At 36.6% G+C, this 13035-nt stretch overlaps 1 protein-coding gene across 2 annotated transcripts; it reads left to right on the forward strand.

Moving 5' to 3' along the window:
* The first annotated feature begins 1828 nt into the window (after window positions 1–1828).
* Window positions 1829–5189, forward strand: LOC111235642. Of its 2 annotated transcripts, none has more exons than XM_022764159.1 (5): window positions 1829–1957; window positions 2286–2576; window positions 2945–3199; window positions 3356–3504; window positions 3762–5189. In XM_022764159.1, the coding sequence occupies exons 1-5, from the start codon at window positions 1924–1926 to the stop codon at window positions 4146–4148; spliced, it is 1116 nt and encodes a 371-aa protein (XP_022619880.1). In that variant the 5' UTR covers window positions 1829–1923; the 3' UTR covers window positions 4149–5189. The 2 variants fall into 2 exon arrangements, with proteins under 2 accessions (XP_022619880.1, XP_022619881.1); XM_022764160.1 differs by having other exon boundaries at window positions 2948–3199.
* Window positions 5190–13035: the final 7846 nt, after the last annotated feature.

The raw sequence follows: 13035 nt of genomic DNA on the forward strand, positions 1-13035 counted from the left end.
AAATGAATAAAATTAAAAAGACAAAATATCTTATCTATGTCATAGACCTCATTAATGTGCATTAGATTTATTGCAGCTCAGTGGAAGAGTCGCTACAGTGTTTTGTTATTTACAGTTTCTGTTTCTTTCTTCTCCGTTTCCGTTTCACTGTGTGTGTGACTTTGCTCCTCTCCACACATACAGAGCAAGAACAGAGGAGAGACAAGTTGACAACTTGTTTCATTAAGTGCAATTAAAACTCTCCAATAAGTGTTTTAAATCCATCTAAAACTAAAGAAGGATAGACGTAATTCTCAAATGTCTAAAAGCCACACAGTCAGTGTTGAAGATGCAAGCAGTTATGCTGCTGATGGCAGGGAAGCTAGCATTAGCAAGTCTGCTGTAGCTTCTGCTTCTGCAACCTAGGGGAAACACTGCACTCTTAATCACCTGAGCTTCCCGGCCAAGTGACAGTTCCCTGTCTGCTCCCTACTACTTAGACCATCCCTTTGGCCCCAGTCGTTGTCAGATTGTCTGTGTTCCCGTGTGTTTCCCTATGTGCCTGCTAACTGCATGTAGTAACCTGCCTTCCTGCTTGTCCATCCATCTGTCTGTAAGCCTGATTCTTTTCAGTTTGTAAATTCCTAAGTTCCTTCACTACACCTACCTGCCTGTGTGTTAGTACTTGGGTTCTCCCAGCCTGTGTTGCTGCCTTCAGCTGTTACACTCTGTAGTTAAACAGAACTCAGTCGAACAGAGACAACTTGTAATGGTAGCTGTAGCTTACAAACTAAGGACAACCTATGTTTTATTAGCAGTATTATGCTCAGACAAACAACAGCACTATATTATGGTATTTGGTACATTACCATAAAGCGGAATTTTTTTCACGGTAATGTACTATTATAGTAGTCACTGAATTACTTTCCCTCATGTCATAGTATAACCAAGGTGCTTTTTGACTTTCAGGTAAAAAGTATGGCTGTAATTTCCATGACTTCAAAATCCCCACTGATGACATCTTCAGCAGGTAATTCTTGACCTATAATGCTGCACATAGCTAATAATCAGCAAATGCCTTTATAGTACATGTAAATGTATATTGACATACTCTATCTACAGAGATAAAGGTGAAAAACAATAATGACATTTAGTCAGTACTTTTAAATATGTCTTTAGGAAGGTGAAAATATTCCTCACCTTCCTGCATGAACCACAGGAAAACCCCACAGTCACATTGTTTGTTTGCACATTCGAAACCAAACCACCTGTGTGAACACACACACACACACACACACACACACACACACACACACACACACACACACACACACACACACACACCACACACACACACACACACACATTGACAAAAAGAGGCAAAATCTCATTCTTAAATCATGGTACAAGAGACAAAATAGCAGGAGGAGAAAGACTGATGTAATTGTATGCTACTTGCAGATGAGAAAAGATACTGTGTACTAAATTAAGTCTTCAAAATTCACAAAAAGCAGAAATGCTGTGCTGATCATTTAACCATGACGCCAGACGTATGAGAAGTAATGCATGGAAGCATTTTGGTTTCAACATTGTAGAACAAATAATTAAGGATAAAAGTAAGTGTGTATTCTGACTGTGTAAAATGCAACTATATTACAACAACAGAACATCCTGGTCACCTCTTCTTGTCTCTCAAATGAGGCTAATAGGCACATTAATTGTACAATGGAGTTAGGGTTCAGCAATGTGGGTTGTGTTCAAATGAATTTAAACAAATTAGGTCTTTGCTCTCATTGGAACTTGAGTAACATCTGCACTGTGTGCCACTTCCTGACCTTTCAAAGATGTGACAACTGCAGTCGCTTCTTTGCTACATGCACCATATAGAACTGTTTCCTGTTCAACAATTTCATACACAGTAGTGCAACATTACGTGGATTAAAAATGTTTCTTCTTCTGAGTTGCTGGATTCTTGCAGGTAAGATTAATAAAAGTTCTGTTAATTTGTAGTCAATTTAATTTTGAAATTTGGCAAAATTATAAAATTGCTCTTATGTTATTAGAAATGCAAATTAATCCCTTGTGCTCATACAGCATTATTAAAAGATTTTGCATGTTTTCTAAGATCTAGAGAAATGCTTGCTACCATTTACCAACGTTTTACTGATTTTTGCTGCTACAAAACAAAAGGTTTAATTTTATATGAAGACCTATCATACTTATCTCAGAATATCTTTTATCTAAAGTAGATGTTGTAAGGTGCAATAATGTATTTTACCTCACTGTCTTTGGATCTGTCTTATCAGGAGTTATGGCAGAGGACCCAACAGTGACACATTACCAACTGAAAAACAGCTCACTATGTCTACATGTTAGAAAACCACCGCCATATAAACATGCTGCATGGACTCTTGGTGGAAAATTTATTGCAGGTGATGAAGTCAACCCCAACTACACAGAGAAGGTGGTTTACAATCATGCCAACCTTTCCTTGTGTCTAAAAGAGCTGACACACACAGACACTGGCATCTACGAAGTCAGCTTCCGGGACCCTCTCTTTAATATTGTATTTGAAAAACACAGAGTCATTGTTCAAGGTAGGTTTTACAGTAGATGGTACATTGTCTTAAGACTGGCTTGATCTGCTTTATATGTCCATACCTTTCTCATTTTATGATGCATTTATCTTAAGATTAGCCTTAACACGTGAATGAATAGGCATAATGAACATAAAATAATCTGTCACTGTCACCCCGTCATATGCAAATATTTCTCACTGCAACTTCAAAACTGCTCAATAGTTTGGTTCACTAGTTTAGATGTTGCTCATAGTTAGGAGACTGTTCATTACGTACATTCTTTCAAAGTATAATATTTTTTTCATGTTTGCAACTGGTAGCCAGCAGAGGGTGCCATTAAATTATTTAATGCCCCATTCATTTATCTGCTTTGCTGCGTGTTGCAGAAGCTGTTCCTAGACCTGTCATCTTAATGTCAGTGCTCCGCTCCAACCTGTCCGCTGGATTCTGCAGTATCACAGTCAACTGCTCCATCAATGATGACTGGTTGTGGTCTGTCTGTGATGTGGACAGTTGCGCAACATCTCAGAAGTCATTCAGTAAAGTCAACATCACCATCTCCTCTGACAACAGAACTGTTGTCTGCAGCGGCAACAACCATGTTAGCACAAATAATGTTTCTAAGAGCGTGGCAACAACGTGTAAGTATTGTATGTTGTTTTTAAATGTAGCCATATAGATTGTGTTTGTTGATTTACCACTCACTCAGTTATTGTACTGAAATACACAGAAATATTTTCACTCCCTTTTCATGTCTGAAAAGAATTATCTGCTAATGTATTTTTATGTCTTTCCAGGCTTCAGTAAATCTAATCCTGAACAGAAAGAGACCTCACAACCACTTCATTTAATATTAATACTTGTTGCAGTGTGTGTATGTGTATGTGTCTGTGCATTGATTGCTTTTATGGCTAAGAGATTTTCTTCAGAATATAATCACTGTCAGGTAAACTGCACTACTACTCTACTAAGCAATATTGATATTTGTTATATAACTTTATAAATAAATTTATAATAAATTAGAAAATAATAAATAGAAAATAAATTAGAACAATTTTTTGACAGGATTGTGTACTGCCTTTTTAATGTTCATTTTTACAAATATGTGAAATGTAGTTTTCACTGTATGTGCCTTTTTTAAAAAAAAAAAAAAAAAAAAAAAAAAAATTAAGATACTGAAAACATTTTGTTGCTTATTTCCAGGGACAGACATCACCTGCTCAGTTAATACAAAGTCAGCCAACTGAGGCACAGCCACAACCTGAGCCTAGAGTCTCTACCTCTTCCTCCAGTGAAGCTGAGGCCCCTTATGAAAACGTGGATGCCTCACAGCCCAGGCAGACCAGCAGTCCAAGAGAGGAAATGGGGTCCATGCCAAGTGAGAAAGTAGATACTGTCTACAGTTTTTTACAGGCAAGGAATGTGACTCCTTCTCTTGGCAAGAGTGACTGCAGTAAAGATATGAGTGGACACAAGATGATAGGAGAGGCATCAACTTCACAGTCCGTCATCGTGGATGAGGCAGAGCACCCGACACAAATTGACACAGTGTACAGTATGTTGCAAAAGTCAAAAAATCTGAAGTCATAGCACCACCTGCAGGTCAATCAAGATTTTCAGATGAACATGACAAATGAAAGAAGCCTGCTATAAGGACATTCATTCAATATTTCTTTTTTTTTTTTCTGGAGGACAAATCTTTATAGGTTTTGTTATTTGTCTAAAAATTAAATGTATTTTCTTCAATAATACAATTTATTGGCCAATTTTCTGTGCTGTGTGGATTAATCAAATGAACATGTGAATGAACAAAACATGTCATTGTAACAACCTGCGTTGTCAGTAGCAGCACCAGTAAGCTACAGACTGTCAACTGAAGTATGAGAGTTTATTCTTTACCACAAATATTTGCATGCAATGCAAACCAAACATATAGCCTTATGCAAAAAAACAGGAAGTGGAAAAGGTAGTATTTCATGTGAGTTTCAGAGATTCTGATATGACACGGGCACAAAGCAGTGAACCAGAACTTAACTGGGTCATTAGGATCTAAAATGGGTCACTTTTTCCTTAAAACCCTATTAGGACTTAGTGAAAATGTTGTTGGGTGTTTCTGTTAGTGTCTGTACAGACTAGATATGCAACTTTCATTGCTGATTCAGATAAAAAGAATATTACACTGATCACTAAAGGGCATAGATTTTAGCATCTTTATATGATTTGAAACGTTAAACATACTAAAGGATTCCTACATTGTTCATGGGCCAACACACACAGAAGGATATACAGTGTGTACATGTAGAAAAGGAGCTATAGTGTAATGCACTCACTCTAACTCTTCTTTCCATCTATTTAATCAACAAGTCAGTGTTGTACTAACTGTCCAAATGTTTAATTCTTTATCATTCCCTGCTTCCATTCAGTCTCACTATTTTATGTTATTGCTTTTCTATGGAAGGGCTCTGATCAAACTGCAGTAGTAGTTAGTTGGATATATTGTTCATGATTCATTTTTCTGCCTAAACCCCGTTCTACTGTGTCATCCCTGTCTTCTGGAAATGTTGCTGTAACTGTGCCCAAAGTACAATTCCTGATATACAGTATATTTTTACACTTATTTTAATTAGTTTTTAGTCTAGCTTTTATTTAACTCTGTTTTATTTGAAATAATTATAGCTTTTAAAATATATTTTACTGTATTTCATTGTCTTCACTCTGTTATGGTCTAAACTTGTTTGGTCTTATTATCAATCATCCTAATTGAAATCCTGTAAATGTTAGTCAATAACATAGTTTTTTTTAAATGAAAATTATCAACCAGCAGAATAGCATGCACTAATGCAAATCACATTTATGTGTTTCAATCAATATACTTCTTAGACCCAAGCACACTGTGCAGTTTTAAATGGAAGCCTTTTCTGTAAATGACCACTAGGGGGACTCAAATCATCCTAATTGATACCAACACAACAAATCTGAGACAAGGGTCCGATGACATGTTATGTTATGATAAAACTGAAACACTAATTACTTTCTGATCTTTTTCAATTTTAAACTAGTCATATTCTATTTCATAGCTAAATTTGCCCATCCTCCGGCCAAGGGAGATGCAGTTTATCTTGACAGAAAACTTACAGCAGGCTGTTAGGGAAACTAACAAATTCAGAGTGAAACCAGAGGGGAACTGAATATTTTCGCAGTGTCAAAATTAGAGCCTTCTACAAGTGTCAGTGTTAACAGGAAGAATCACTACAGAAGTTTTGCAGAAGCTGGGCTTTTTTTTAATTTTTTTTTTTAACTTCACTTTTGTAAAGTAGTGGTATAGTATAAGGTGGAAAGAGAGGTCTTTTTTTCACACTTAGGTATAAGTAGTATCTGTAGCTGATTTCATCTTTGCTTGAGTGTAATAAAATAGTAAATTAGTTACATTACATAATTATATATATTTTTTAATATAACTCTAAGAAAGGGTGTAGGACTATTTGCTGCCCTGCCACTCATGACTCATATGAAGTGAAATCAATTTGGAATCGTATTATGAAGACTAAAATTTGACATTTTGTGGCTATACTATTTTGACCATAGATAAAGACTGAATTTCTTTTTGAACAGTTTCATACTCATAACTTCTGTAATGTTACGGCAATCATGAAAAAATAGTTTCTGTTTCTATGCTAATGAGAACATACTAGTGAGAAAAGTGAAGTAGTATGTCATAAGAGTGTTGGCTTGCAGTGTCAAGTTCTGCAAACTCCTCATTTCTTGTGTCCTTGATCACTGCAGTGGTTGTTGGAATTTCATTTAATCAACTCATTACAATCCCTGTTGTACAATCGTTGTGTTGCTGGTAAGTGTTAAGGGTGAGATGTTTTTCCGGATAATGCTTGTTCAAAATCATAGATGAATTCTCCCTTATATTTTAAGATTTTGAATTTTAATAAAAAAAAGCTGTTTGTCAGTTTGCATGTAATGACAAATGTCTTTTTCGTGGCTCCATGTTGTGACAGGTGTGCACCTCAGACTCCTTCACCGGCGTCACTACAGACCAAAAAATATGAAAGTTGGCTGAACATATACTTACCTCTTCTCCACTCAATTCTGATTGTGCTTCATGACAGATCGCTTCCCAGAACCCATTGAATTGGCTCAAAACATTACATGTACTTAATGTCAATTAAACCAAAAATGGTTGAGTGTTGCACTAAAGGAAAAAACAGTTACCTAAATGAAAAGTAGTTTCCTTCCTTATGCCAGCCATTGACATCTCAGACTCGGATCTGCATTGTCGGACTTTGCTTAATCCTTGAGGTCCACTTCCTGGTTACAGCAAGTTCCAACAAACAACTGACTGTTTTGGGATCACATGCTTACCACTGCACCAATGAACGGTAGTGGTGGATAGCAAAAATCAAGATGCTGAAACTTTCCATATTGACAACCCACCTTTGAAAGCTATTTGAGAAGTGCTGATTGCCAACACAATAAGAGAATTTTGTTTCGACTGGTGATACTCAGTTTGTATCACTGGATTAAGAACATGATTGTTGTTAACATGAAGTTAAATGATTGTGAATCATTCATCGACGTTCCAGTAAATTAATCCCTGTTTCAGATGGACCTGCAAATGAGAAAACAAAATAAGAAACATGACATCAATACAAAATCTTTCTGAATATTTTTTATTAGAATAACCTCAACTGTTCTTTCGGCTACAGGCTTATCTGTATCATCTCTTTACTGAAAACAAATGGCCATCATTTTTACTCGGAGCTGCTGTACTAAAAATGAGGAAATAGTCTTTCATTCAATGTGTACTATCAGCCAAGTGACATGTTTCACACCTAGCTGACCACATATACCAGACAGAGGCGATAGGGTGTTAATGATGCAGAACAGAGTGGGACCGTTTGACAAATTTTCACATGCTCAACCTTCTGGCTTTGTTTTTTCATGATATTTCAGATATTGACCATCAACATTTTTATGCCACCACTAGTTGCTGTTCAAAACATTCAACAATTAAAAACACAATTTCAAACATAATGCTCAAATTGCTACATTTTCAGTTAATATGCATTGCACTTGACTTAATTTTCTACCACATGGCACATCCTGATTTGTATATGGTACTTCTTAATTTCTGTTTGCAAATGCATTAGCTCTGAAATGTGTTGATGACACTGTATAGTTCTTTCTATCACAGCAACACATCTTAATGTGTGAAGAGGAATTTTTTTTTTTTTTTTTTTTTTTTTTCAAATGCGCTCATGAGCAGGCACTTGGCTTGCTTATTCTTAGGCCCTTGTTGCTCAAGTTTCAAAGTTCTTTTAAAAGAAGCATGGATGTATTTCAAACTACATTAATTCAAGTTACATACATTAATGGGAGCTTTTATCTAACAGCTATGTGTCCACTTAATTATCCAAGTTACTGCTTTATTGTTCAGGATTTAGATTTGATGTCCTGCTTTAGGGTGATATGATTTTTAAATGAATCATATTTTGAGTCTGTATTATTTTGCTGAAGGCAAGACATTGCTGTGTTTATTCTGGCCCCCACACAATGGATGAGTCTGCCCAGGATGCTTCTTAACCACACAACCACCAGGCAGCCTTAGCCTGTGAGTTTTAGCAGCCTGTTAAAGTGTCATGGTAACTGTGGTTGTTGAATACCAACAAAAATGCTTTCAGTTTCTTAAGTTGTTCTATGCTGTATGAGAAAAACAATTAAATTACAGCTATGAATAGTAGAACAGGCTAGCTGGTATATGGGGCAGTCAGTTGGTCATTTTCTGTGTGTGGGGTTTCGCAGGAAAATTGTGGAGAAACCAGAATACAACTCCAAACTGAGAAGATCTGCAGATACTATTCTGAGGTTATCGGGTGTTTTTCATCATAGTACTGCAGCTTAATTTTGTGATTTTAAGATGAATACCTGGGGATATTTTCAGATAAAAATAGCATCTCAATGAGTGTGAGAATGTGTGATAGGTTGATTTCAGTGAGTCTTTCTCTGGTCTTTTCTGTGGCCATTGCAGAGAACCTTTGAAAGTGTTTTTCTTTAAAAACACAGCTTCGTGCAAATTTAAAGAACCTGTGATTTTCAGAACTTGTTGTGCACAGAATGGAAATGCACCAGCACCTGCTGGTTTAAAAACACCTGTTAATAGTGCTGTTGGTTATAGTGTGATTCACTTCCACATTACACAGTGTATGCCATATTTACTATTTCATTGTCACTGATGCTCTCTTGAGTCCTAAGGTTTTATATCATCACCACAAGTGTTATTGCTGAGTATTTGAGTATTTCATCAGTAAATAAGTTTTGACATTTTATATCATACATTATGGAAAGTGTTAAGCACAGACATACACAATGTACTGTGCGTACACGCAACAAAACTCATGACAATAACAGGCATTGTGGATGCAAAAGACACAAACTTTTGCCAAGAAACAAGCTAATATATCTTTTCAATCGGCAGGAAGTGTAAACATGTGAACGTGTACTGTGGTCAAAGCCATGTTAGTTGTCTTCAGTTTTGTGCAAAACGGAAGGAAGAACAGAGAGGCTATACTCAGAAGGAGAAGTCGAGAGAAATTCTAATCTCGTATTTGTATGAAATGTAACTTCTTCTTCTTATGTAACGTCCTTTTTTCTCTCTCTTTTTGCTCGTTATTATTCATGTAAAGTTGGAACATTTCCCAGAAGCAGAGCAGCAGGGCGACGGTGTCAGTGCTGGATGTGAAGATGGGGCACACTCTGCTCTGTGTGCTGTCCTTATTCTGTGAGTACATCAGTCATTTTCACAATCTTTTGTTGACATGACCATGTGTGTTGGTTATTCTTGGTTCAGAGTGGTGGACTAAATACACGACTGTACTAGTTATTTTGGACAAATATTTGTACAATGCATGCACAGTATATAGTCTAAGGTATTATGTTTATAGATTTAATATATTTCTCATTTTATTTCATGTGTTTCTTTTGAGTTTTGTTTTTTGAGTATTGCCTCAGAAATGAGTTGATAAGCAAGAGCTGCTTCAGCTGAAAATCCACCTGGTTCTTAAATGCTGTAGTTTATTATGATTTTGACTGTTTGTCAGATTGATCATGTCTGATGAGGTTTCAATCTTTATTTTAGTGCTGAATACACTCTTCTACGGAAAGGCTGAAGGTAACAAGTTCCTTCCTGTTTTTTCTCACTTATATAATGTTATATATAGTATTTATCTGCGACTTATTATTGACAATGTCACTCTTAATCATATCGTCTTTGTGTTGAGATTTCATCATGTGTGTTACATTTTATTTTATTTTATTTTATTTATCAATGCAAATTATTAAATGACTTCAGTTGTGCTCAACAGTATGAAATTGCATATTTTTCAAAACAGTTCATGTTGTATTTATCTCTCCTGGTTGGTGTTGGATGCACGTTCATGTACGAGGTCGTCATGTTGTGCTGACCCTCAGGGCAGAGCCTGTTACCTTCATACAGATTTCATGCGTTCATCTGGTCATCTTAACAGGGCAGAGTAGTGACCCAGCAGAGGGCACTGATGAGTCTGGTATGAAGACAGAATCAAGCGCAGTCAGAGTCTGTCACAGTGTCCTGCATGCAGTACAGATGATCTCACTGACTTCAGTTGTTGGCATGTGTGCTGACTGCCACAGAGTTTCCTTTGGTATCACCTGTAGGAGCTGTCAAAGTCAGAAATGATCAAATATTGCACATATAGATGTTTGACAAATGAAAGGCAAAACCAAGAGGAAAAGTCTTTCTATGATGTTGGGACAGTATGAGCCTCTAGAACGACTAAAACTTTGTGAGGATTTTCAATATGAAATGACCAGAAACGTGGTTGTGAAATATCTAATTGATTGTGTCTGGGCAGTGTTGGAGGCTATGCATGTTGAAGGAGGGAAACCAAATGCTGTGCTGACCCTAATGTCAAACTGCATTTACTGAAGAGTCTGTTATTTTCATAGATAGAGTTTATTCATGCATTAATCTGATCATGTCAACAGGGCAGCCGAATGAACAAGTGGACAGTGCAGATAACTCTGAAGGGGGGAAAAGATCAAACACAGCCACAGTAAAGTAAAACAGTCCTGCCTGAAGATTTTAATAACAAAGAGACATATGATTCATTTTTTACACAGAAAGTAATTATACTCTCTGTTTGAGTCGTGGCATGTTGTGCTGGCTGCTGTGTTACACTTCTGTGTGAGCTGATGAACGTGGAAGCAAAGGGGCTGAATGGATGGAATCAGTTAACTTCAACAAAACATTATCTATGATTGAGACGAATGTTGGTGTACACTCTGTTATGGAAAACATTTCTAAAAGAGAGAGATATGATACAACGTAACACCTCTCCAAACTGAGAAGATCTGCAGAATACTATTCTGAGGTTATCGGGTGTTTTTCATCATAGTACTGCAGCTTAATTTTGTGATTTTAAGATGAATACCTGGGGATATTTTCAGATAAAAATAGCATCTCAATGAGTGTGAGAATGTGTGATAGGTTGATTTCAGTGAGTCTTTCTCTGGTCTTTTCTGTGGCCATTGCAGAAGAACCTTTGAAAGTGTTTTTTTCTTTAAAAACACAGCTTCTGGATTTAAGAACTGTGCATTTTAAGCACATTGTTGTGCACAGTATGTTTGACAAGAATTGTTGCACCGCACGCATTCGAGAAATCTGTTGTATTACATAGCACACAGCAGTTAATCAGTGTGCTGGATTATACTTACTTCTATCCAGCACTGTCTAAACAGGTGTAATACAGCTATTTAATAATAATCACACCAGTTCCAATTCACTATAGCTACATAAGTCTTGAGCCTAAGGTTTTATATCATCACCACAAGTGTTATTTGTGAGTATTTTGAGTATTTCATCAGTAATAAGTTTTGACATTTTATATCATACATTATGGAAAGTGTTAAGCACAGACTATACACAATGTACTGTGCGTAACACGCAACAAAACTCATGACAATAACAGGCATTTGTGGGGCAAAGTTTGCCAGAGAAACAAGCTAATGTATCTTTTCAATCGGCAGGAAGTGTAAACATGTGAACGTGTTACTGTGGTCAAAAGCCATGTTAGTTGTTCTTCAGTTTTGTGCAAAAACGGAAGGAAGAACACAGAGGCTATACACTCGAGAGAGAGAAGTCGAGAGAAATTCTAATCTCGTATTTGTATGAAATGTAACTTCTTTCTTATGTACCGTCCTTTTCTCTCTCTCTTTTTGCTCGTTATTATTCATGTAAAGTTGGAACATTTCCCAGAAGCAGAGCAGCAGGGCGACGGTGTCAGTGCTGGATGTGAAGATGGGGCACACTCTGCTCTGTGTGCTGTCCTTATTCTGTGAGTACATCAGTCATTTTCACAATCTTTTGTTGACATGACCATGTGTGTTGGTTATTCTTGGTTCGAGTGGTGGACTAAATACACGACTGTACTAGTTATTTTGGACAAATATTTGTACAATGCATGCACAGTATATAGTTCTAAGGTATTATGTTTATAGATTTAATATATTTCTCATTTTATTTCATGTGTTTCTTTTGAGTTTGTTTTTTTTGAGTATTGCCTCAGAAATGAGTTGATAAGCAAGAGCTGCCTCAGCTGAAAATCCACCTGGTTCTTAAATGCTGTAGTTTATTATGATTTTGACTGTTTGTCAGATTGATCATGTCTGATGAGGTTTCAATCTTTATTTTAGTGCTGAATACACTCTTCTACGGAAAGGCTGAAGGTAACAAGTTCCTTCCTGTTTTTCTCACTTATATAATTGTTATATAAAGTATTTATCTGCGACTTATTATTGACAATGTCACTCTTATCATATCGTCTTTGGTTGAGATTTCATCATGTGTGTTACATTTTTTTTTATTTTATTTTATTTATCAATGTAAATTATTAAATGACTTCATTTGTGCTCACAGTATGAAATTGCATATTTTTCAAAACAGTTCATGTTGTATTTATCTCTCCTGGTTGGTGTTGGATGCACGTTCATGTACGAGGTCGTCATGTGTTGTGCTGACCCTCAGGGCAGAGCCTGTTACCTTCATACAGATTTCATGCGTTCATACTGGTCATCTTAACAGGGCAGAGTAGTGACCCAGCAGAGGGCACTGATGAGTCTGGTATGAAGACAGAATCAAGCGCAGTCAGAGTCTGTCAGTGTCCTGCATGCAGTACAGATGATCTCACTGACTTCAGTTGTTGGCATGTGTGCTGACTGCCACAGAGTTTCCTTTGGTATCACCTGTAGGAGCTGTCAAAGTCAGAAATGATCAAATATTGCACATATAGATGTTTGACAAATGAAAGGCAAAACCAAGAGGAAAAGTCTTTCTATGATGTTGGGACAGTATGAGCCTCTAGAACGACTAAAACTTTGTGAGGATTTTCAATATGAAATGACCAGAAACGTGGTTGTGAAATATCTAATTGAT

This window comes from Seriola dumerili, unplaced genomic scaffold (genome assembly GCF_002260705.1).
Source record: "Seriola dumerili isolate Sdu_G_001 unplaced genomic scaffold, Sdu_1.0 BDQW01000531.1, whole genome shotgun sequence".
Lineage (NCBI taxonomy): Eukaryota > Metazoa > Chordata > Actinopteri > Carangiformes > Carangidae > Seriola > Seriola dumerili.

Excerpts from the sequence above, each read along its gene's own strand:
- LOC111235642 (XM_022764159.1), top strand. The coding sequence starts at position 1,924 with ATGTTTCTTCTTCTGAGTTGCTGGATTCTTGCAG. Across the intron at positions 1,958-2,285 it reads GAGTTGCTGGATTCTTGCAG|GAGTTATGGCAGAGGACCCA; the intron begins GTAAGATTAATA and ends CTGTCTTATCAG. Across the intron at positions 3,200-3,355 it reads TAAGAGCGTGGCAACAACGT|GCTTCAGTAAATCTAATCCT; the intron begins GTAAGTATTGTA and ends ATGTCTTTCCAG.